Genomic DNA, 24,160 nt, shown 5'->3' with positions numbered 1-24,160 from the left:
AATGGTTCCTACGCTTGCCCAAAATACCTCATATTTCAACTTACCCATGATGTATCCTTTTAATAACATAAGTTTTTATATATTTTATAAAAATTTTGGGAATGTTACACAATATATAGACTTGATGAATATGAACAATCTAGACAATAAGAATTTCATGCTCTTACCAAGAACAATACCTGGACTCTTGTTCCACGACCATCCAATGCCAATGTTGTAGGTTCAAAATGGATTTTTCGTACCAAATTTAAATCCTATGGTTCCATTGAACGATACAAAGCCAGACTTGTTGCTCAAGGTTTTACCCAAATTCCGGGCCTTGATTATTCCCATACTTTCAGTCCTGTCGTTAAAGCCACTACTGTTCGTACTGTTCTTGCTCTAAGTATAATTCACAATTGGCATCTTCATCAACTAGATGTCAATAATGCCTTTTTACATGGACATCTGTCAGAAAACGTTTTTATGGAACAACCGAAGGGTTTTATTGATGTTCGATTCCCATCTCATGTTTGCAAATTAAACAAAGCTATATATGGCTTGAAGCAAGCCCCCAGAGCTTGGTTTCATCGTCTTAGCATGTTTCTTGTCAACAATGGTTTCACATGCAGTCGTGCTGATCCTTCTCTATTCATTTATAACCATAACTCCTGTATCATGTATTTACTTGTCTATGTTGATGATCTTATCCTTACTGGTAATCATTCACCAACCACTAAATCCTTTATTACCACTCTTGGCAAGGAATTTGCCATCAAAGATCTTGGGAGACTCAACTACTTTTTGGGATTGGAGGTTACCTACACTACAAATGGTCTTTTCTTGAATCAATCAAAATATACGATGGATATTCTGACTCGGGCTAAAATGTTGGATGCTAAACCAGCACCAACACCTTTAAGCTCCAATGTTTCTTTTGTCACTGCAGGTACCCCTTTTTCCGATGTTACGCTTTATCGATCCGTTGTAGGTGCTCTCCAATATTTAACGATCACGAGACCTGACATTTGTTATGCTGTTAATCAAGTTAGTCAACTTTTACATGCTCCAACTGTTGATCATTTTAAGGAGGTAAAAAGGATTCTTCGGTATCTCAAAGGTACTATTGCCTTTGGGTTACACTATAGTCGTCCCACTACCACATCGCTACTTGGATTCTCTGATGCAGATTGGGCCCGTTGCTTGGAGACACGTTGCTCCACTTATGGCTATTCAATTTTTTTGGGTGGTAACTTGATCTCTTGGAGTGCTAAAAAGCAACCAACTGTTGCCAGAACTAGTTGTGAATCTGAGTATCGTGCTATGGCCAACACCGCCGCTGAAATTGTTTGGATCACTCATCTTCTTCAGGAGTTACATGCTCTTCCGCCTGATAGACCAACCATACTATGTGATAATCATAGTGCTTTATTTCTCACACAAAATCCTGTTTCCCACAAACATGTTAAACACATTGATTTGGATTATCATTTTCTACGAGAACTTGTCAATGCTAGAAAATTGGTTACTAAATTTGTTCCGACCAAGCTTCAGGTGGCTGATATTTTCACGAAGAGTCTTCCTTCGTCTCAGTTCGACATTTTTCGTCAGATGCTTCGTATCGGTCCACCACCGTTCAGCTTGCGGGGGGATAGTAGATAATATTTGTGCACGTGTATTTATTCCTTATTTATTGTCTAGATTGTTCATATTCATCAAGTCTATATATTGTACAGTGTAACCTATTGCAACGTAATGAGAATTGATTCTTCACATACTCAATGCTTTAAAATAAGACAAAAAACATTTGAATAAGCTTTAACTGAATATTGACTAGTTTTATCTAGATGTTATTGATATAATATACCCAAACTAAGAGCATTACAGATATGTAAGTGTTTTTGATGGATGTTTTTTATGTGACACATGACACTTGTCCTACTAATAGGAGCATTTCTCTCTCTCATACCCTACACACAAGACATAAAAACACTCACTTCCTAATCACGCTCACATACACTCTCTCATCCACATCACCCTCTTTTCTCTAAAAAAATACACTAAAAACATCTACTGTGGATGCCCTAAATGTTTTTATTTGACATATTAAAAATACTGCCTTTAAATATGAATAGTGTTAAATCAAATATGAATGAACTATTCGGCATTTGTGCGCCTTATATAGTCACTTAGACCATTGGTAGTGGTACCAAGATGTGAACGTGGGGCGCTCCACGTAGGCAAGTGTGGGCGTGGCAAACCGCGTCGAGGTTGGCTAGGGTGTGGCTACGGAAGAAAAAGAATATTTTCACACCCACATGAACACTACACTCTTCTACTTAGGTGGCATTGAGATGTCGTCTAGTATGCAACACTTTATATCACCAAGTTATAATATTAATTATTTTATCAATCAATCTTGATTTTTATCGTTGTTTGCAATTTTAAACAACAAACTCAAAACACACATCTAAAATTTTAAACAATCAATCTTGTCACCATGATTCTTGAATCCTAAACACTATCTGAATTCTCGTTAAAGAACATCTTAGGTTCACGCTCCAAGCTATTGTTGGACCTCATACAATTGTAACAATTCCTCTAGATCGGTATTGGTTGACTTGGTCAAAACCGATTATGCGGTTATTTTAGGACTGGTTAACCTATAATCGGTTATTAATAACCATTTTTTTTAATTAAGTTACCTGTTTTTAAGGTAAAATGGTAAAACAAACTTAAAAAAAGTAAAATAAAGTTTAAAAAAAATGGAATAACTGGTTAATATATTAGGTTAAAAAAACCAGGTACTAACTGGTTCTTGTTCTAAATCTCCAAACCAGTTGCTAACCTATGGTTTTTTGTAACCTAAACTGGTTTCTAGTATACTGGTTAATAACCAGTTATAAATATATTAACTACTAGCCTAAGATCCCGCGACTTTCGCGGGTGGCTTAACACAAACATATAATATCTACCGGCATTGAACCCCATGTAGGTCATCATTTTTTTATAGGCCTTTCCAAATTAAAACATAATGTATGATAACTACACGCAATAAACATACATTCACAACCCCTATCTATTGTTGTGGTTAAAAATGTTGAGTTGCTTTATGTACGCCTTGACCTTACAAAAGTCTTTCTTATTGTTGTTCATTCTTGGCTACCTTTCTTGCTTTATACTTCGCACACAAACAAAGTGAGGTGTAGATTTATGTGTGCTTAAGCCAATAAGGGATCATGTAATAATCAGTAAGCAAATACCATCCTCATAGCTTGATTAAAGTAAAAGATCAGCTTGAAGCCTATAATAATATGTGGTGAATTGTACCTTCATTAAAGCTTACTAAGTGGCTTGGTTTCCCTTCGGAAGTAAGTGAGCCATTTAGCAACTTCATCTCCCTCGTCCAATGCAGAGCCTAAGGAGCCTCGTAATCAACTCCAGATACCAAACAATGAATCATCTGGACTCCATATTACACCCTTCAACTAAGACATCATGGTTTTTTACTGAAAAATGCACATAAAAAGGCTTACTAAACCGTGCGGTTATATATTTACATAAATTTGACATGTTGAAGATTATGGATCCAATGAAAGCATGGTTTATAAGGGTACACTAATTTGCCAATCATAGAGAAATTAGACTACAAAATAAGCCATGGTACCATATTTAAAGACACACACACACACACATATATATATATATATATATAACATACCTGATACCCCTACTACTTCCACCGCAGTTACAGTAGCTGACTACCAGCTTCTGAAGCTGCCAAACACCCCGTTGTGACATCTGCCAAAGATCAAGAATCAGACTGCTGAATTATACCGATATTTTTCTGGTACATTTAAGATATATTATACAATTTATCAAGAATTAGTAGGAGGTATATCACAATAAAATAAACAAACAATGGCGGTACGTGTGGTTGCCACAAAAGGCGTATTGATATCCAGTTAAAGATTTGAGGCTTTGCAGGTTTCTTAAAATGAAGATGTGAGAAAATAGGCATTTGTAATACACAATTAAACAAATGGGTAACTCAATGGAATAGGTTAACCCGCTGACTCTTTTGTTAAGATAATAATATTCTGAATTTCAAAAATAACTCACAATCTCACATATAAAACACCTTATAAGAAAATTCATTCATTGTACACCAAAAAAGAAAGATTTAAATTCAAAAACAACTCTGGACGTTGCCATTTGACCAAAAAAAAAGCAATTAGAGGAGAAAGACGAAGATAAGAAAGAACTATTATTTATGATGAAAACCAGTGAATTAAAAAATCTAATGGCTTTACACTAACGGCTAGATAGAGTGAGCTATTTCGGCTAGATGTAGTTAGCTCCAAATCTGGGGAAACAATAATGTGTTCATTAATTTGCACCTTAGTGTATAAATGCTTGATGTATCTACTATGTAGATATGAGTCAAGATACAACAAAGTGTAGCCAATCTTGTAGATAAAAATACATACCAATGAAGCATTTCAAATCTCATTTTTAACTTAATAATAACCAGTTAGAAGCTAGGAATAAACCAAATATGAAAGCGAATGTCTTCTCCTCGTTCATGAGAATCTATACACCCTCTCGCTAGGTAGTCACTGACCCGGGTCAAAGGCGATTCAGGCGCGCGCCTCGATGCTCAAGAGAGCCCAGGACCCCAAGGCCTAGTCCACTCCAAGAGACAAAGGAATAGCCTTTAATTTACAATGTCAAAGCCCCCATGGCTAACAAAATGTAAATCAAACCAAGAAACAAAAACACTCATGTTCGTGTGTAAAGAATGATTATCCCCGCAAGTGTTTAAAACTACAGCACCACTGCACCAGTACATTTAATCTATCTACCTCAATGGCTATCAAATCTACAGTTTCTATAGGAAAAATTTCAACATACATTCTACTTCAAAGAAAGCATCAAAAGATTTGTGCAAGTTGGTGTTCCATTTCAACATCATCAAACTTACACTGCCATAAAGCAGAAAAAACATACAGAAATCCTAAAACAAACAAGAATTAAATAAATATTTAAACATTAACTAAATATCGATGAATACGAACTAAAGACAGATTCATACCGTCGTAATAAAGAACTTGTTCGAAGTTTTATCATCCCAAACCAACAACAAAACCCTAATCCCTTGCTGTGACTTATACTTCAACAGTTCAAGAGTCAAATCCCAATCACTTCGCAACGGTTTCATAGGCTCTCTAACCAGTTTCACGGTATCAAGATATATAAATCGGATTGAAACAATCATCACAAAACTTTATAAAACAAATCTAAAAAATGCTAATAATACCTGGTTTTATACCCTTAGAAATAAATATCATACTTTATAGTCTACTTACCTTTGTTTCTTCAATTCCACCGGTACCTAACCTTGATTCCACGTCACATGGCAAATGAAAAATCAAATCCCTAGCCACTTTTGAAAATTTTTGTTCCTTTGGGACTTTCAAACACGTAAACCTATAGAAAATTGCAAAAATCATATAAAGAAGATGAGGGTTAAAAGAGTTTAATTGTTCATCAAAGGGGAAAATGCTTCAAACAAAATTAATTATCAATTTATATTGTTTATGATCCATAAAATGCTTCAAACAAAAAGACAGGAGTACCGTTCTCATTATATATGTAGATCTTGAGGAAGATGACATAAGTACAGATGGGTAGATGTTGTAGGAACCGTTCGCATAAATAAATAAAATAAAACAAATTTTTTTAATATGATTACAATACAGAAATTAGAAAGCTAAAATACTAGTACGAATACAACTGAAATAAACCAAAATACAAGAAAGGAGTAGAAGCAGAGTGGCTGAGTCACGTGTTCAACACGCTTCCCTTAAAACAAATTCCGAGTCTCCCAAGAGTACTCGTTTTGTTTCCCAGGGTACAACAGCCGGAGCAGTAGTACTGCCGGAGTTCGCCTACAACCCGAAGGTTACCTTGAAAGCTGCAAGAAAATTCTGGAGAGAAAGTTTAGATTGCTGTTGTGGGTGTCCCTCTGAAGTGGGTATGGAGCTGTATTTATACAGCTCCTAGGTTGAAACAGTCAAAATGAATTAAATGAGAGGTTTAAATTGCATTAAACGTCTTCAATGCAATTTAATACGTCATTTAATTCTCAGTCAAAGCCTATTAACTCGTCAGTTACGAAGCTGGACTGAAACTGCCCTGTCATTCAATGCTGGAAGCTTCTGCGCGCGCGCGCGCCCATGCGCGGTGCGGCATCTTGGCTCACTGCCATGCGGCGTGCGGCATCTTGGCTCACTGCCGTGCGGCGTGCGGCCTCTTGGCTCACTGCCGTGCGGCGTGCGGCCTCTTGGCTCACTGCCGTGCGGCGTGCGGCCTCTTGGCTCACTGCCGCGCGGCGTGCGCCACGTCCCTGTGAGTCTATACGTGTGCGCCACACAGTCGCGCCGTATTGGCTCACTCTGGTGCGCCGCACACGGCACAGCAGGACCCATACACCATGCGCCCAACCGCGCGCCTCGTGTACCCGCGCGCGCATGCGCATGACTGCCACGTCATGCGCCGCATCACCTACCACTTGGTCCTTGCAACCCTTGTGCTTCACCACGCGCGCGGGGTCAAAAATACAAAGGCGGCTCTCAAGCGGCTCGCGGCGATGCGAGCGTGCGAAGTGCAAAGTGCGCCATCAAAGCGCCACATTGCGCCTCATCGCCCACGCCACGCGCGCGCGCGTGAGCGTGTGCGAGTGCGAGTGCGAGTTAGGGTGCTCCGCACCCTTCGCGAGGACACTAGTGTGTGCTTCCATGAAACAATAAGGATGGAGAGTTCCACCTTAAATACCCATTTAAGTTCCATCTCTCCTCCTATGTGGGACAAGATGCTACTTTCCCTTTAGTTTCAACATTGAATGTTCCAAACACCCAACTTTGAGCATCGATATCTCATTCATCTTAGCTCGGTTTTGGACGCGGTTTAGTTCGTTGCGAAGCTCTTCCAACATAGAACACAAACCCACAAATAAATACATAAAACCCGCTCATTTTATTATATTTATTTCTAGTCCAAAATAGGAAAAAATCATTTTCCTATATTTGTGAAAAATGCTATTTTCACTTATTTTCCAACAATCCCCCACATGAAAAATGCTATTTTCATCAAATTTCCAACAATCCCCCACATGTATGGAAATGGATCTTTTCCTTACACTTTTCAACGATAAACTTCGACAGTTGAGTATTGCAAGATAGGTAGGTTGAAGCCTTTGAACCTTCTTTTGTGAAGCGCACTTAGCTTACTAGCGGTGTGTAGACGCGATGTCCTTGAACATACCCCCATTTGTGTAAACGACAATACACTTCACACAATACTCTCCCTGGTTTGGCCAACTCCTCATTGTCGTGTCCTATTATGGTCCTGGAACACTGGCCTGGTTCTGCGAGAGCTCTAGGATTTGCGCACCCCACAAATCCATTTGAAGCGACCTCACTTCTCTCTAACATAGGTGATTCCCATGAATCATTAAAAGCATCATGGTTATTTGATTTCCCGAAATCATTAACCTTAATATGCTTAACCTCACTTCATGTCACTGATTGGAATGGACTAGGAAGTATATGTAACTCCCTTTTATTTAGTTTGGGGTACTCCCCCACAGTGACTCCGTTTTGGTAATATGATTAAGTTGTCCTATTGAACTTAGATCTTGGGATCTCCAGTCAACTAAGTTAGGTTTCCCTCATATTCCCATTAACCACGGGCTTTAGTCCCATCCCTCTTGACGACGTTTCTACTAACTCTCTGCTTAAGCCTTTTGTAAACGGGTCCGCAATGTTATCCGCTGATCTCACATAATCAATTGTGATAACACCCGTTGAGAGTAGTTGTCGTATCGTGTTATGTCTACGTCGCATATGCCTTGATCTGCCATTGTACATCAAGCTTTGAGCTCTACCAATCGCTGATTGGCTATCACAATGTACACATATGGCTGGCAAAGGCTTTGGCCATCTTGGAATATCTTCCACGAATTGACGTAGCCATTCCGCCTCCTCGCCTGACTTATCCAAGGCGATAAATTCAGATTCCATTGTGGATCTCACTATGACCGTTTGCTTAGAAGACTTCCAAGCAATAGCAGCTCCTCCAAGTGTAAACACGTAACCACTTGTTGATTTGGAATCTTTATTATCCGATATCCAGTTTGCATCAGTGTATCCTTCGATCACTGCTGGTTGTCGGGTATAATGCAGTCCATAGTCTCTTGTGTATCGTATGTATCTAAGCACCCTCGTGATAGCCTTCCAATGATCCGCGCACGGATTGCTGGTGTATCTACTTAGCCTACTCACCGCGTAAGCCAAGTCGGGTCTAGTACATGTCATTAGATACATTAGACTGCCTATAATTCTTGAATACTCTAACTGAGCAACTCCATCTCCTTTATTCTTCTTGAGATGTTGGGAGGTATCAACTGGAGTTCGAGCGACACTCGTATCTCCCGAGTTGAATTTTTCAAGAATTTTATCCACATAGTGAGATTGACTTAACACAAGACCTTCTTGGGTTTTTATGATCTTTACTCCAAGAATCACATCCGCTAAACCCATGTCTTTCATGTCAAATCTCGCTTTCAACATGCTTTTAGTAGCTTTGATAATTTTATCATTACTCCCAATGATAAGCATATCGTCTACATAAAGGCATAAGATGACATAACCTTCATTTGTGTCTTTGAAATAAACACATTTGTCGCACTCATTTATTTTGAAACCATTGTCAATCATGACATGATCAAACTTTTGGTGCCATTGTTTTGGTGCTTGCTTTAAGCCACACAAAGACTTGACGAGTTTACATACTTTACCCTCTTGACCTGGGGCGGAGAAACCTTCAGGTTGCTCCATGTAAATTTCTTCTTCTAAATCGCCATTTAGAAATGCGGTTTTAACGTCCATTTGGTGAACTTCCAAATTTCTTAAAGCCGCTATAGCAAGAACCAATCTAATCGAGGTTATGCGCGTCACAGGCGAGTAGGTATCAAAGTAATCTAGACCTTCCTTTTGTCTAAATCCTTTAATCACCAACCTAGCCTTGTACTTATCAATACTTCCATCAGTTTTCATCTTCCTTTTGAATATCCAACGATATCCAAGTGGTTTGCAACCAGGTGGAAGATCTACTAACTCCCAAGTATGATTTTGCAATATAGAATCTATTTCATTTCTTATTGCTTCTTTCCATTGAGGTCCTTCTGAAGAGGAAACCGCTTCGCGATATGTATTGGGCTCGCCCTCAACCATATAGCTAACGAAGTCTGGACCGAAGGATTTTTCAACCCTTGGCCTTTTACTTCGCCTACGATCACTTTCTTCAACCTCAGGTTGTTCATGTGTGTTATCATGAACCACCTCATCAACTGGTGTAGATGAACTTTCACCTACTTCAAAATTAGGTGTTGATGAAGTTGCATGTGTTTGTCTTCTCAAAGGAAACACATTTTCAAAGTAAGACACAACGTTAGAATTCACCTCCATAATAGTGTTTACGTGTACATCAGGATTCTTGGACTCATGTACAAGAAAGCGATGTGCACTACTTTGATGTGCATACCCAATAAATATGCAATCAACAGTTTTGGGTCCTATCCTAAGAGCCTTAGGAGGTGGTACAGTCACCTTTGCTAGGCACCCCCACACTTTCAAGTATTTGTATGAAGGTTTCTTCCTTTTCCATAACTCATATGGAGTTTCGTCTCTCTTTTTGAGTGGTATCCTATTCAAAAGATAATTAGCCGAGAGAATGGCTTCCCCCCACAGTTCGTGGCTCACCCCAGAACTTATCAACATGGCGTTCATCATTTCTTTCAATGTGCGGTTCTTTCGTTCCGCCACGCCATTTGATTGTGGAGAGTAAGGAGGTGTACACTCATGTACAATGCCACTTTTTGCGCATAACTCGGCAAAAGGTGCAACATATTCGCCTCCTCGATCGCTTCGCAAAGCCTTTATCTTCTTTTGAAGTTGATTCTCAACTTCATTTTTATACAAGATAAATTTACTTATTGCTTCATCTTTACTTTTTAGTAAATATACATAGCAATATTTAGTACTGTCGTCAATAAACGTGATGAAGTACTTATTTCCACCTGTTGTGGGTACCGCTTTTAAGTCACAAATATCAGTGTGAATTAAATCAAGGGGTTCGGTTATTCGTTCAACCGATTTTGATGATGTTCTTGTAAGTTTGGATTCAACGCATGTTTCACATTTATAGTGTGAATCAATATGGAATGTTGGTATACAATTTAAATTGATTAAACGGCGTATATAATTAAAATTTACGTGACCTAATCTACCATGCCATTTATTCGATTCAGAAAACTCAAGCATATAAGTAGAAGTAGTAGCAATTTTATTCATGTTCTTGACAGCCATTACATTCAATTTGAACATTCCATTTTGGGCATAGCCCTTGCCTACATACGTTCCTCGTTTAGTTAGTACAAATTGATCGCTCTCAAAAACTAAACGAAAACCAAACTTGTTAAGCAACCATCCCGAGACTAGATTCTTACGCAAGTCTGGGACATACAACACGTTGCTTAGAGTGAGCTCCTTCCCCGAAGTCCACTTCAAGATCACCGTTCCTTCACCCATGATGTCAGCGGTGGCTGCATTTCCCATATACAGCTTCTCTTCTCCAGAAAGCGCCTTGAAGGTGGTAAAGAGACTTTTGTCTGCACAAACGTGACGGGTCGCACCCGTATCAACCCACCAACCTTTTGGAGTATTGGTCACCGTATTGACCTCATTCATCATTGCGCTTTTGTCGGAAATCATTGCCACCAAAGGCATTCCGTCTTCATCCACCATGTGCGCACGCTCACGCTTTGGTTTCTTGCATTGGTTAGCCTGATGCCCCGGCTCGTCACAGTTGTAACAAGTCCCTTGGAACGTTTGAGGTTTCTTTTTCACAACCCCTTTCTTCGGTCCAAGGTTGCTAGCCTTTGCTTTCCCTTTCCCTTTGTCCTTTTTCCCCTTGCCCTTTGTGCCTTTAGAGGATTGCCCATGCTCAACCACGTTTGCACTAGCACTAGGCTGCACAAGGCTGTTTTTTAGGGCAATCCTATTCTCCTCTTCTATACGAAGACGAAGAACAAGGTCCTCCACCGACATTTCCTTCCGCTTGTGTTTAAGATAATTCTTAAAATCCAACCAAGCAGGAGGTAATTTTTCAATCATGGCTGCCACTTGAAATGTCTCGCTAAGTACCATTCCCTCGGCATGGATGTCATTTAGTATAATTTGCAACTCTTGGACTTGGTTCATAACCGGCTTGTTATCAACCATTTTGAAGTCCAAGAAACGGGCGACAACAAATTTCTTTGTTCCCGCATCCTCCGTTTTGTACTTTTTCTCCAAAGACTCCCACAACTCTTTGGAAGTCTTGATATTGTAGTACACATTATACAGTGCATCCGAGAGACCATTGAGTACATAGCCTCGACATATGAAATCCGAATGCTTCCACGCATCTACCGCGCTCAGAGCCTGAGCGTCGGTCTCCCCTTCCGCAGGTTGGGGAGCGGTTTCCGTCAAGAACCTCGCAAGGTTCATGGTGGTCAAGTAGAAGAACATCTTCTGTTGCCACCGCTTGAAGTGTAGACCCGAGAACTTTTCAGGTCTTTCAGCATGATTTGCCACTGTGGACGCTCCCACAGTGTTGGCAGGGGTTCCAACTACAACATTCGTATTGTTGTTGTTTGAGGTCGACATTCTGAAAAAAATTAAAATTACAATTTTTAGTCAATAAATTCTGATTTACGCACACACCAGAAGGAAACTACTAAATTTTAATTTTACCACAATTTACTGTTTTGGCTTCTAAGTCCAACTTTGAAGACCAAAGACAGAAAATTTATAATATTTAGAACTTACTAATCGGCTTCTAAGTCCAACTTTGAAGACCAAATCAGAAAGTTTAGCAAATTTTTAGGACAAATTCTGATGTAACCAAAAATAGTTTTCAACCAAAGTCGCTCCTTTGAAGATGAAAACTAAAAAAAATCTGTTTTTAAAACACAAACTGAGTGAAAGCAAAACTGGTTTGAATCACAATCAGAATGGTTTTGATTACACGAACGGTTTTAAAAATTTGTTTTAAGATTGTAGGAACCGTTCGCATAAATAAATAAAATAAAACAAATTTTTTTAATATGATTACAATACAGAAATTAGAAAGCTAAAATACTAGTACGAATACAACTGAAATAAACCAAAATACAAGAAAGGAGTAGAAGCAGAGTGGCTGAGTCACGTGTTCAACACGCTTCCCTTAAAACAAATTCCGAGTCTCCCAAGAGTACTCGTTTTGTTTCCCAGGGTACAACAGCCGGAGCAGTAGTACTGCCGGAGTTCGCCTACAACCCGAAGGTTACCTTGAAAGCTGCAAGAAAATTCTGGAGAGAAAGTTTAGATTGCTGTTGTGTTGCTGGTGTCCCTCTGAAGTGGGTATGGAGCTGTATTTATACAGCTCCTAGGTTGAAACAGTCAAAATGAATTAAATGAGAGGTTTAAATTGCATTAAACGTCTTCAATGCAATTTAATACGTCATTTAATTCTCAGTCAAAGCCTATTAACTCGTCAGTTACGAAGCTGGACTGAAACTGCCCTGTCATTCAATGCTGGAAGCTTCTGCGCGCGCGCGCGCCCATGCGCGGTGCGGCATCTTGGCTCACTGCCATGCGGCGTGCGGCCTCGATGCTCAAGAGAGCCCAGGACCCCAAGGCCTAGTCCACTCCAAGAGACAAAGGAATAGCCTTTAATTTACAATGTCAAAGCCCCCATGGCTAACAAAATGTAAATCAAACCAAGAAACAAAAACACTCATGTTCGTGTGTAAAGAATGATTATCCCCGCAAGTGTTTAAAACTACAGCACCACTGCACCAGTACATTTAATCTATCTACCTCAATGGCTATCAAATCTACAGTTTCTATAGGAAAAATTTCAACATACATTCTACTTCAAAGAAAGCATCAAAAGATTTGTGCTACAAGTATGTTTTGTTCACTGGGGCATTTTATCGAACAGTTGGTGTTCCATTTCAACATCATCAAACTTACACTGCCATAAAGCAGAAAAAACATACAGAAATCCTAAAACAAACAAGAATTAAATAAATATTTAAACATAAACTAAATATCGATGAATACGAACTAAAGACAGATTCATACCGTCGTAATAAAGAACTTGTTCGAAGTTTTATCATCCCAAACCAACAACAAAACCCTAATCCCTTGCTGTGACTTATACTTCAACAGTTCAAGAGTCAAATCCCAATCACTTCGCAACGGTTTCATAGGCTCTCTAACCAGTTTCACGGTATCAAGATATATAAATCGGATTGAAACAATCATCACAAAACTTTATAAAACAAATCTAAAAAATGCTAATAATACCTGGTTTTATACCCTTAGAAATAATATCATACTTTATAGTCTACTTACCTTTGTTTCTTCAATTCCACCGGTACCTAACCTTAATTCCACGTCACATGGCAAATGAAAAATCAAATCCCTAGCCACTTTTGAAAATTTTTGTTCCTTTGGGACTTTCAAACACGTAAACCTATAGAAAATTGCAAAAATCATATAAAGAAGATGAGGGTTAAAAGAGTTTAATTGTTCATCAAAGGGGAAAATGCTTCAAACAAAATTAATTATCAATTTATATTGTTTATGATCCATAAAATGCTTCAAACAAAAAGACAGGAGTACCGTTCTCATTATATATGTAGATCTTGAGGAAGATGACATAAGTACAGATGGGTAGATGTTGAAGATTGATCATAACCTGTTTCAATCATAGATCAACCCACAGTAACATCAATAGAAAGTTTAATCACAAAATTTAAAACCCTAATTGGGTATCATTTAGGGGATTTAGATGATGCTACTGGCTACGATTACACCATACGAACAAAAAAAGGCCATCAATTTTAGGGTTTGAAACCAATGCGACAATGATCTGCGTCCCAAAAATATCTTCAGATTTCAAGACCGAGAAAAAAAAAGTGGAAGATCGTCTTAGTTTTAGGGTTTCTGAGATGAAAAAAAAAACGATTGAAAGGAAATGGGATTATAATTATCGAAACTACGTTTTGATTGAAAGTATAGATGAGAGAAAGGAGCTGTCTGATTAAGAGATGCAATGATGAGTTAGAAGGCGTAGGGAAAGATTGAGAGGAAGGTTCAAGTACCATAAAACCACCGCCGCCGCGACTCCTCCACCATCAACATTAGACCACCACTGCCGCCGCTAGACACAACCACTGCCTGGTTTCGCTGCCTCTCTGTCATGGTTGATATTTCAATTATGGTTTTGATAGGTATGAGAAACTCCAATTTTGATTGAATATGACTGTCAATTAGGGTTTTGATAGGTTACGAAGAAACTGAAAGGAGTTTAATTGGAGAGAGAGAGAGAGAGGTTTAATTGGAGAGAGAGAGAGAGCACGCTCGCGTGCGAATGTAAAAAAGATAAAAGAAATTAGAAGACTTTGGCGCTCAAAAGGAATTAGGAGATGGTTCTAGAGTGACATGTGGCAAGTAATGGTTTAAGCAAATGCCAAGTGGCCCAAAATGTATTGTTTTAATATACATAATAGATTTTTTGTGCAACTCTAATAATATATCTGGCTAGAGGCCCACATTAATGTTGGTTCCACCAAAATCCAAATAAAACCCATTTGAGTCAAATACTTATAATTAGAGTTAAATGCCAAAATAGTCCCTGTGGTTTGGGCTGTTTTGCCAGTATAGTCCAAAGGTTTCATTTTTAACATCTGGATCCAAAAAGGTTTCATCGTTGTCATTTTGATCCAACTGACTTAACTCCATCCATGCGCCTCAGTTAGTCAAGGTGTATTTTTGTCATTTCATGTTTTCTGAATTATATTAAAGATTATAAAAGGAGAACAAAAACTGTTGTGAGGGAGGATCGAACCTGGGCCTCTGGCCGATTCACTCACAAATGCACAAGACACTAGCCAGTGAGCCATGCTCACATTTGTGCAAGAAATGGATCTTTATTGATTTTATTCTTTGATTTAGTTCATCACCTACACCTGCAAACAGATGACCAAGGAAACCCTAACCTTGATCCCTTCGTCTTTTAACTCACAGTGACTGCAAGCGTAAAGCAGTGGCGGACCCAGGAATTTTTTCCTGGGGGTGCGCAATATTTTCAAACAGAGCCGTCCCCGAAAACTTTTGAAAAAATTTAGGCCTCGGGCGACAAAAAGAATTGGGCCCAAAATTATGGTTAAGGGTATAAATGAATTTACAAAAATAAAAACTTAGTGATGGAGCAAAGATGAGCAAAGACTTGAACTTGAGACCTTTGCATTATTTTGAAGGGGTGCGGGTGAAAAATTCTAAGGGGTGCGGGTGAAAAATTCTAAGGGGTGCGGGTGAAAAATTCTAAGGGGTGCGGTCGGGATTTCCGACGAAAAATAACACTAAAAAATATTTTTTCATGGTGTGCGCCCGCCCACCCTTGGCTTAGGGTGGGTACGCCCCTGGCGTAAAGTAAACTCAAGAACGTAACATCGTTCGGTTCGAACCCTTCGTTTTCCATTTGATTGAATAACTCGACTGCTTCTTTTCCCATTCCGTGAAACCCATACGCTGCGATCATCGAATCCATAGAACAACGGCATTTCGGAAAACGATTTTAATGAATCTTTAAAGCACCCGCATTTCGAATACATGCTAATTAACGAGCTAATGACAGAAACTGATAATGTGGCACGTGTTTGGTCATCTGTTTGCAGGTGTAGGTGATGAACTAAATCAAAGAATAAAATCAATAAAGATCCATTTCTTGCACAAATGTGAGCATGGCTCACTGGCTAGTGTCTTGTGCGTTTGTGAGTGAACCGGCCAGAGGCCCAGGTTCGATCCTCCCTCACAACAGTTTTGTTCTCCTTTTATAATCTTTAATATAATTCAGAAAACATGAAATGACAAAAATACCCCTTGACTAACTGAGGCGCATGGATGGAGTTAAGTCAGTTGGACCAAAATGGCAACGATGAAATCTTTTTGGATCCAGATGTTAAAAATGAAACCTTTGGACTATACTGGCAAAACAGCCCAAACCACAGGGACTATTTGGCATTTAACTCCTTATAATTATATCTATATCTGATTTAAGCCCAATAATTCATTACCGAAATCCCATTTGATTGAGTCAAATACTTGTATCCAATGTTGCAGAAATCGGCCTAGGCGGCCGATTAATCGGCGCCTAGGCGCTAGTCGGTGGGTTACTGCCTAAGTTTAAGCTAGTCGGTCAAAAAAATCGGTTATGGTCAAAATCGATCAAAGTCGGACTAAATCGGCAAAAATCGGTCAAAATCAGACTAATCGGGCCATGTTTTTTTTTGAGTCAAAAATCCCAATTTTTGAAACATGGCCCATTGTTTAAAGTCCAAATTTTAGTTATAAACCTATTTTAACATTTAAGTTTAGGTATTTTAACATTTAACCCCGTCTATCTTTCACTAGTTTACATATGGTTCCTAAACTTTTAAATTTAATAATAAAAAGTATAAAGTTATCTCATAAACTTGTAAATTTATTAATAAAAAGTAAAAAGTTATCTATATATCTATAAATTTTTGTAAAATTATACTTAAAAAGTCCAATCCGCTTAATCCCGATTAATCCCTATTAATCCCGATTAATCCCTAGGCTGTACCTCACCGCCCGACTAGCGCCTAGCGCCTTCTACAACATTGCTAGTTGTATCAACTCATAGAACCGGTGATTGGTCGACTTAAGCCCAATAATTCATTACCGAAATCCCATTTGATTGAGTCAAATACTTGTATCAACTCGATAGAACCGGTGATTGGTCGACTATTCATCTGAGCTTCAATTGGAACCAGTTTGAACTAAGCCATCAGTTAATCTCATGTTCTGATAGAACCGGTTGAGTGTTTTAGTTCTTTCCTTGATCTCCACATATGCTCAAGTGTAAGGGTTGTTAGATATTTTAGTGTAATCGGGATTAAGTTGGTGATCAAAGCAAATTGTAATACACATCAAGCAACTAAATTATAATACCTAATGTTAACTCCTTTCCATATGATTGGAAATTAAAAATGACATGTATTTCTAAATGATCAAAAAATTAAGAAAATTAAATGTCAATGTCAACGATAACAAAAACAGCGAGTCAATGACATCTATAATACGCGGTACAAACTCATGTTCTGTGCATGAAGCTAACATTTCTTATCATTCAAGCTCGAGTTTTTTTCCAAAGTATTGCCGAGGGAAAAACTATTTACCATTTTGATGTTCCTTACAAACTATTTACCAAAATAGTATTTTCATTACTTTTTATTAACTTTTTCATTCTCTATTATAGGATTAATTAAAGGCATATTCCCTCTCACGTTTCAAGTTTCAGTGGTTTAAATTTTTTACTTTTTATTCAATTACTCATATATTTATTTATTTAGGTACTGTTTTTATCGTTATTTTATTTTGAGTTAATTACATAGTTAGTCCCTGTGGTTTGCACAAAATAACATAATTAGGTACTAATAGTTTAAAATCACTTTCTAGGGTATTAACTTTTCATTTTGTAACGTTTGGAGGTATTAACTTCTAGTGTATTAACATAGTTAGTCCCTGTGGTTTACACAAAATAACATACTTAGGTAATAATAAAATGTGGTTTTAAACCTACAAATAACGTTAATACCTCCAGACGTTATAAAATGAAAAGTTAATACCCTAGAATGTGATTTTAAACTATTAGTACCTAAGTATGTTACTTTGTGAAAACCACAGGCACTAACTATGTAATTAACTCTTTTATTTTCTTACAAACTTATTACATTTCAGTTTCATTTTTCTATCTACTAAACTCATTATATTTCATTTCTTTAATAAACTTAGTGCTTTTTTTTATTTTATTTTCTTAGCAACTCACTATGTTTCAACTTTTTTCGATCAACTGATATCAAATATAAATCATCTCAAATAAATTTGAAGAATGAAATACGAATCATAACAAAGATAATCAAATATTAAAAATGTCAAATACAAACGAAAATAAAAATGTCAAATAAAGTCAATAAAGTCGAGTCACTATTGATCTCAATGCCAAAAAACTAAAAGAAAACATGTCAAAAAAATCAACCCGCTTGATGATCATTATTTATTCTTCTAGGTATTGCTTAAGGCATTTTATCAACAACTTTAATAATAAGTTTCGCAAGTCACAACTAAAACCTTTAGCTAACCGTGTCGGGGGTCACTAAGTGGTTTGATTTGTTTACATGTTTCGTTTAAATTTTTGGCATTTGAGATCAATAAAAATCACCCAGTTGATCGAAAAAGAAAATGAAATATAATGAGTTTAGTTGATCGAAAATTGAAACATAATGAATTTGTAAGAAAATAAGACAAAGATAAAAAACAATATAATGCGTTGATGGGAAAAAAAACTAAATATATGATTAATTGAATAAAATTAATTTGAAAAACTAAAAATCTGAGAGAGATTGTGTTTTTCTTAATTTATTGATCCAATAAATAAATAAATAAATGAGACAATGAAAAAGTTAATATAAAGCAATGAAAACACTATTTTGATAAATAGTTTGTAGGGAACACCAAAATGGTAAATAATTTTTTCTATAACACCAATTTAGGAAAAAACTCATTCAAGCTATATATTAAATCAATCATTTTATTTTTATTTTGAAAAAAAACATATTCCATTATCATTTTCCGTTCTGAATTATATTCCAAAACAAATATCATATTCCATTATCATTTTTCGTTCTGAATTATATTCTAAAAAAATGTTATAATTTATTGGGTTTTCTCCTGAATTTGTGTATAGACATTATTGTCTAGTGGAGATGGATATGATTAGATGGTTCCGCTAGTGACACGATGATACTCCAGTGATCCATCAGTGATACAAATTTGCCGTTAAAAATAATGTTATAATTTATTCATGGAATGCTTTTAAAGTAAAAAAGCCTTACCACATGGAACCATTTATGATTGCTTAAGTTGCGCTAAAAGGTTGGCATGGTCCTAAATCATGAAGATTCATTACTTATTTTATTCTATATTATTCAGTGTGTTAAGCTTTGCATGTCTCAACGTGACAAGTAGTAATCACGTTATGTCATGGATTCTCCCTTGATTTCCTCTCTTACAATCCCCAATCTTCCTCAACAAAACCAAAACACATCTCCTGCAATTTTGTTGCTTTACGAATGTGTAAAAATGGAGATCCGGAGAACCATGACAATGAATTGGGAGGGATTAGGAGACCTCGATGACGACGACGACCTTTTTTTCGACGCTCAACGACTCTCCGCTGTCGTCCCACAGGATCTCGGTTCATCGTCATCTGATGAAGAGTTCGACGACAGCCGGATGTCGTTCTCCTCAGCCACGGATTTCCCAGACTTCCAGACTAGTGAATATGACTTGTGGATGGCCGCGCCGGAGTCAATCGCCGATAGGCGGCGACGGCTTCTCCGGGATATGGGATTGGGGAGCAGTAAAAATATGTCAGCTTTCGCTGGCTCTAATGGAGCTTCTTTGACGGATATACTATCTGTAAAAACTGACATTTCGCCTTTGGCGAATGTCGGTAAGCCTGTAGAGAAAGACTTATCACCTGTTTCAGTAAAACTACTGAAACAGGATGTGAAACTGCCATGCGAGCCTGTTTTTTCAGGCTCGCATGGTTTACTGTTGCGTTCAAGATCACATGGAAGTATAGATACATCTTCCATGGATTTGAACCGGAGGAAAGAAGAAATGATCGGTTCCATATCGAAACAACACCTTACCCGAACATTTTCCAGCTTTTCGACACCGTTAGTTGGTTTATCGTCTCCAAGCAAAGTCCAACAAAGGGGGATTTTTGTAGCGAAAGACGATACTAGCAAAAATGAAGAAAATGATGACACGAAGCCGATAAGTCTAGAGGAATCCATCCTCTTGATAAAAAATTTGGATAATGGGAAAGAGTTTATGGTTCAAGAGTGTAACAAAGAAGAAAGTTGGAACAAGTTGAGTGATGTTAAAACTGGGGAGCAAATTACAATGGCGGAATTCGAGAGAAGCGCAGGGTACTCGCGGAAGGTGAAGGAGTTAATGAAGAAGGCGGTTAACGAATGCGGAAATGATTCCGATGATCAGAATCTAACTCCAGGCAACTCCTCCTTCCACAACAGCTTCAAAAAGAGCAAGAAAAAAGGGGCTGCGTTGTTCAAGAACATAAAAATAGGATCAATTGGCGGATCAAAGTCGGATAAAGAAAAAACTTCTACAATTACCAGTTCTCCTTCGGTTAATAGTAACAACCCAAGATCATCTTCACAATGGGTGAAAGCTAGAGTTTATGGAAAGCCATACAAGGAGTTTACAGCATTGCATATGAGTCAAGAGATTCAGGGTCACGACGGATCGATTTGGGCGATGAAATTTACAAATGACGGTCAATATCTAGCGTCCGCAGGTGAGGATAAAGTGATACATATATGGGAAGTGTTAGAATTCGATGTAATGGCGATGTGGAATGGAGATGATTTGAGTTCAGCTGGTGGCACACCGGTTCACGCTATGGCTATGGTAGCTAGTCCTGATGGCAGGCCACCGTTGCCTGATGCTACGCTGGAGAAGAAAAAGAAAGGGAAGAAAAAGAAAGGGGTACCGGACTATGTTCATGTGCCGGAAACTATTTTTGGGTTGTCCGAAACACCAGTTTGCACATTGGAAGGTCATGTGGATGATGTCCTAGACCTATCATGGTCAAGATCTCGGGTCAGTTAATTTTATAAACTTTTCGTTTTAATACAGTACATAAAGTTTACATCAGGGGCGAAGTATAGAAGGGGCAGGGGGGGGGGGGGCGCCCGACCCCTCGAACTTTTCGCTCAGTAGTGTTACATATGTAGTTTTTGTATATAATTTTTTGGGTATATACGTTTTCGACCCCCCAGTTCTATAGAAATATTTGGGTGTATACGTTTTCGACCCCCCCGTCATTCGGGTCAAGCTTCGCCACTGGTTTACATTATTATGCTTTAACTTGATCACCACTCATAGAACCATAACGAAGCAAATTCGTATATTGCAGCTCTTGTTATCCTCTTCGATGGATAAAACAGTAAGGCTATGGGACATTGAAACCAAGAACTGTTTGAAGATATTTTCCCATACTGACTATGGTACGCGCATTCATAAACAGCTGAACATGTTTTTTTTTGAGTAAACTGCCATTTTGGTCCCCGAGGTTTGGTCACTTTTGTCACTTTAGTCCAAAACTCAAATCTTTTGCATCTGGGTCCCTGTGGTTTCAGTTTTATTGCCATTTTGGTCCAAAAATGAAATCAGGTCATATTTCTCTTATAAAATCATGCAATTTTGTCATTTTTCTCAGGGGCAAATCAGGTCATATTTGTCTTATAAAATATGGTATTTATTTATTAAAAAAAAATTGCCCCTGCGGAAAAGGACAAAATAGCAGGATTTTATAAGACAAATATGACCTGATTTCATTTTTGGACCAAAATGGCAATAAAACTGAAACCACAGGGACCCAGATGCAAAAAGTTTGAGTTTTGGACTAAAGTGGCAAAAGTGACCAAACCACAGGGACCAAAATGGCAGTTTACTCTTTTTTTTTTGTTTGGTTAATGTCCAAAGACAAATCTTTTTTAGCTATATAACTTATATGTGTGACAGTGACTTGTGTTCAGTTTAATCCGGCAGATAATGACTACTTTATAAGCGGTTCACTGGATGCTAAGGTTAGAATATGGAACATACCAGACCGGCATGTTGTGGACTGGATCGATCTTCATGAGATGATCACTGCGGTTGGTTATTCTAATGATGGCAAGGTAATTTTGATCTATAACCTCTACTACTGGTCGGTGATTTTAGATTGAAAATCGCTGAGTTATTTATATTTGTACAAATGAAGGTTTCGGTTGTTGGTTCCAATAAAGGGATCTGTCGATTTTACAACACTGCTGGTATGACACACTATTTCTATAACTGTTAACTATATATATCTCTTATTTACTTTATCGTATGCGCCTTTTAATTGGATTGCTTTTGTCCTAGATTGCAAGCTTGAGTTTAAGGATCAAGTTGAATTGAAAACTAAGAAAAAGCCACAGCCTAAAAAGATAACCGGTTTTCATGTACAAATACGACTTTTACACGTCTTTACCTTATAATTTCTGTATGTCGAGATAACAAATCATTTCCACATGCAGTTTTCTACATTGAATCCATCTGAAGTACTCGTGACATCAGCGGATTCACGGGTTAGGATCTTAGATGGAACAAAACTTGTCCAAAAATTCAAAGGTATGCGAAATTTGACTTTCTTCAGGACAACTGGGATAAGTTTCAAATCAAAATTGACATGATATTTCTTTATTTTGAGTTAATTACTGTTTTCGTCCCTGTGGTTTGTCAAAAATCACTATTTCAGTCCATTAGTTTAAAAATTGCGATTTCAGTCCATCTGGTTTCACTTTCGTAACCATTTCAGTCCCTGTACTAACAGAATAAATGTATTGAAATGGTTACGAAAGTGAAACCACAGGGACTGGAATGGTTACGAAAGTGAAACCACAGGGACTGAAATCGTAATTTTTAAACTAATGGACTGAAATAGTGATTTTTGACAAACCACAGGGACTGGAATGGTTACGAAAGTGAAACCACAGGGACTGAAATCGTAATTTTTAAACTAATGGACTGAAATAGAGATTTTTGACAAACCACAGGGACGAAAACAGTAATTAACTCCTTTATTTTTCTGGAAAAAAATTAATGAACTGATTGAGCTCTAGACAGAGAAAGCAAATCTAGAAGTGAAACAAATATATTTTATGAAAATCATATGAAAATTGAATTGAAAAAAAATAAAATCAATTTGACCTCAAATATCAAGGTGTGCTACTGACTATTGAATTGGCAGGTTACAAAAACAATTACAGCCAACTTTCAGCTGATTATAGTCCGGATGGCAAATACATAATCAGCGCTAGCGAAGATTCACATGTATACATTTGGAGGCACGAAGAAGCCAAAGGGAAGCATAAATATCCGATTATTACATCTTACGAACATTTCCCTTGTAAAGAAGTTTCTGTCACAGCACCATGGCCTGGAGGTAGGAAACTTGAACAACCGCTTGTGGCAATGCATTCCAAGAAACACTCAAAAAGATTCACAACCACCCTGCTACCACCCGTAACCAATTCTTCTTCTATACACGATGACATTGGCCATAGTAAACCATTGTCAACGCCCTTGCCACCGCTTCCTAAAAGGAGCAATCCCTCAACGGACAGTGTTGAAGACATAAACGACCATGCACATTCTGACTCGAGTGTAGGGCCCTGTGAGTCATTCAGTTCGGTAATCAGTTCATCAGGTAGGTTTGATGAAATGACATCACCTTCACCAAACTCCATGTCGTCTCCTCCTGGGTGGGGTGGTAACCGAAGTCACAAGACCATCCAAGCAACGGCATGGGGCTTGGTGATTGTGACTGCAGGGTTGGGTGGTGAGATCAAGGTTTTCCAGAATGTTGGTCTGCCTTTTAAGGTTGGCCGCTTGTAGTTGGCTTGAAGTGATATAATGATTCATTGTGGGGTCTTTGGAACGGTATAGTCTGCCATTAAGGTACGCTAGTTGTTGAGTTTTGTATACTAAGAAGTTTTGTAGTTTGGAAATGCGCGAGTTATCTGTATCACATGTGATCTCCTTGAATTGAACAGTGTACAATCAGGGGCAGAGCTAGCATATAATTCCCTCGAAAGGACAAGCTGAAAGCTTCGTCTAAACTAGTTTTTCACGTACCTTGGTGTTTAATTATTGGTATTTGTTATATATTTTTATTTAATTGAAAAGAAAGATTCATGTATACAAGAACATGATATCCATAGTTGTGCCAGTTGATGGCCCAAAGGATCGATTAATCACACACGATTGTGAAATATAAACTTGCATAAACACAATCTATGAAGAATGAACAATTTCTACATTAAACTAATTATAAATTGATTGTTGAGTAAACTGCAATTTTACCCCCTGGGGTTTAGGCCAAT

At 38.0% G+C, this 24,160-nt stretch overlaps 2 protein-coding genes and 1 long non-coding RNA gene across 4 annotated transcripts; 2 read left to right on the top strand and 1 right to left on the bottom strand.

Moving 5' to 3' along the window:
* Nucleotides 1-657: 657 nt before the first annotated feature.
* Nucleotides 658-1,641, top strand: LOC110934183 (uncharacterized mitochondrial protein AtMg00810-like). The gene has a single exon (XM_022177370.1). It carries the CDS (start codon nt 658-660, stop codon nt 1,639-1,641), a length of 984 nt encoding a protein of 327 aa, XP_022033062.1.
* A 1,308-nt stretch (nt 1,642-2,949) lies between these two features.
* On the bottom strand, nt 2,950-5,682 carry LOC118491215. Of its 2 annotated transcripts, XR_004890847.1 has the most exons (3): nt 5,619-5,682; nt 5,349-5,469; nt 2,950-3,780 (listed from the first exon to the last, which is right to left on the bottom strand). It is a non-coding gene; the product is annotated as an uncharacterized LOC118491215 (long non-coding RNA). The 2 variants fall into 2 exon arrangements; XR_004890846.1 differs by lacking the exon at nt 2,950-3,780 and having other exon boundaries at nt 5,170-5,469.
* Nucleotides 5,683-19,298: 13,616 nt separating this feature from the next.
* Nucleotides 19,299-23,976, top strand: LOC110937941 (WD repeat-containing protein YMR102C). Its single transcript, XM_022180408.2, has 7 exons — nt 19,299-20,849; nt 21,166-21,256; nt 21,774-21,931; nt 22,015-22,066; nt 22,158-22,237; nt 22,313-22,406; nt 23,026-23,976. Exons 1-7 carry the CDS (start codon nt 19,299-19,301, stop codon nt 23,670-23,672), a joined length of 2,673 nt encoding a protein of 890 aa, XP_022036100.2. The 3' UTR covers nt 23,673-23,976.
* Nucleotides 23,977-24,160: the final 184 nt, after the last annotated feature.

Source organism: Helianthus annuus, chromosome 4, assembly GCF_002127325.2.
Source record: "Helianthus annuus cultivar XRQ/B chromosome 4, HanXRQr2.0-SUNRISE, whole genome shotgun sequence".
NCBI lineage: Eukaryota > Viridiplantae > Streptophyta > Magnoliopsida > Asterales > Asteraceae > Helianthus > Helianthus annuus.
This window is presented reverse-complemented; position numbering and strand designations above follow the sequence as displayed.

What these genes read in the sequence shown, in the direction of transcription:
- LOC110934183 (XM_022177370.1), top strand. Translation starts at nt 658, where the DNA reads ATGTATTTACTTGTCTATGTTGATGATCTTATCCTTACTGGTAATCAT.
- LOC110937941 (XM_022180408.2), top strand. Translation starts at nt 19,299, where the DNA reads ATGGAGATCCGGAGAACCATGACAATGAATTGGGAGGGATTAGGAGAC. An exon ending in TCGATTTTACAACACTGCTG is followed by an intron (nt 22,067 to 22,157) that starts GTATGACACACT and finishes CTTTTGTCCTAG; the next exon opens with ATTGCAAGCTTGAGTTTAAG. An exon ending in ACTTGTCCAAAAATTCAAAG is followed by an intron (nt 22,407 to 23,025) that starts GTATGCGAAATT and finishes TTGAATTGGCAG; the next exon opens with GTTACAAAAACAATTACAGC.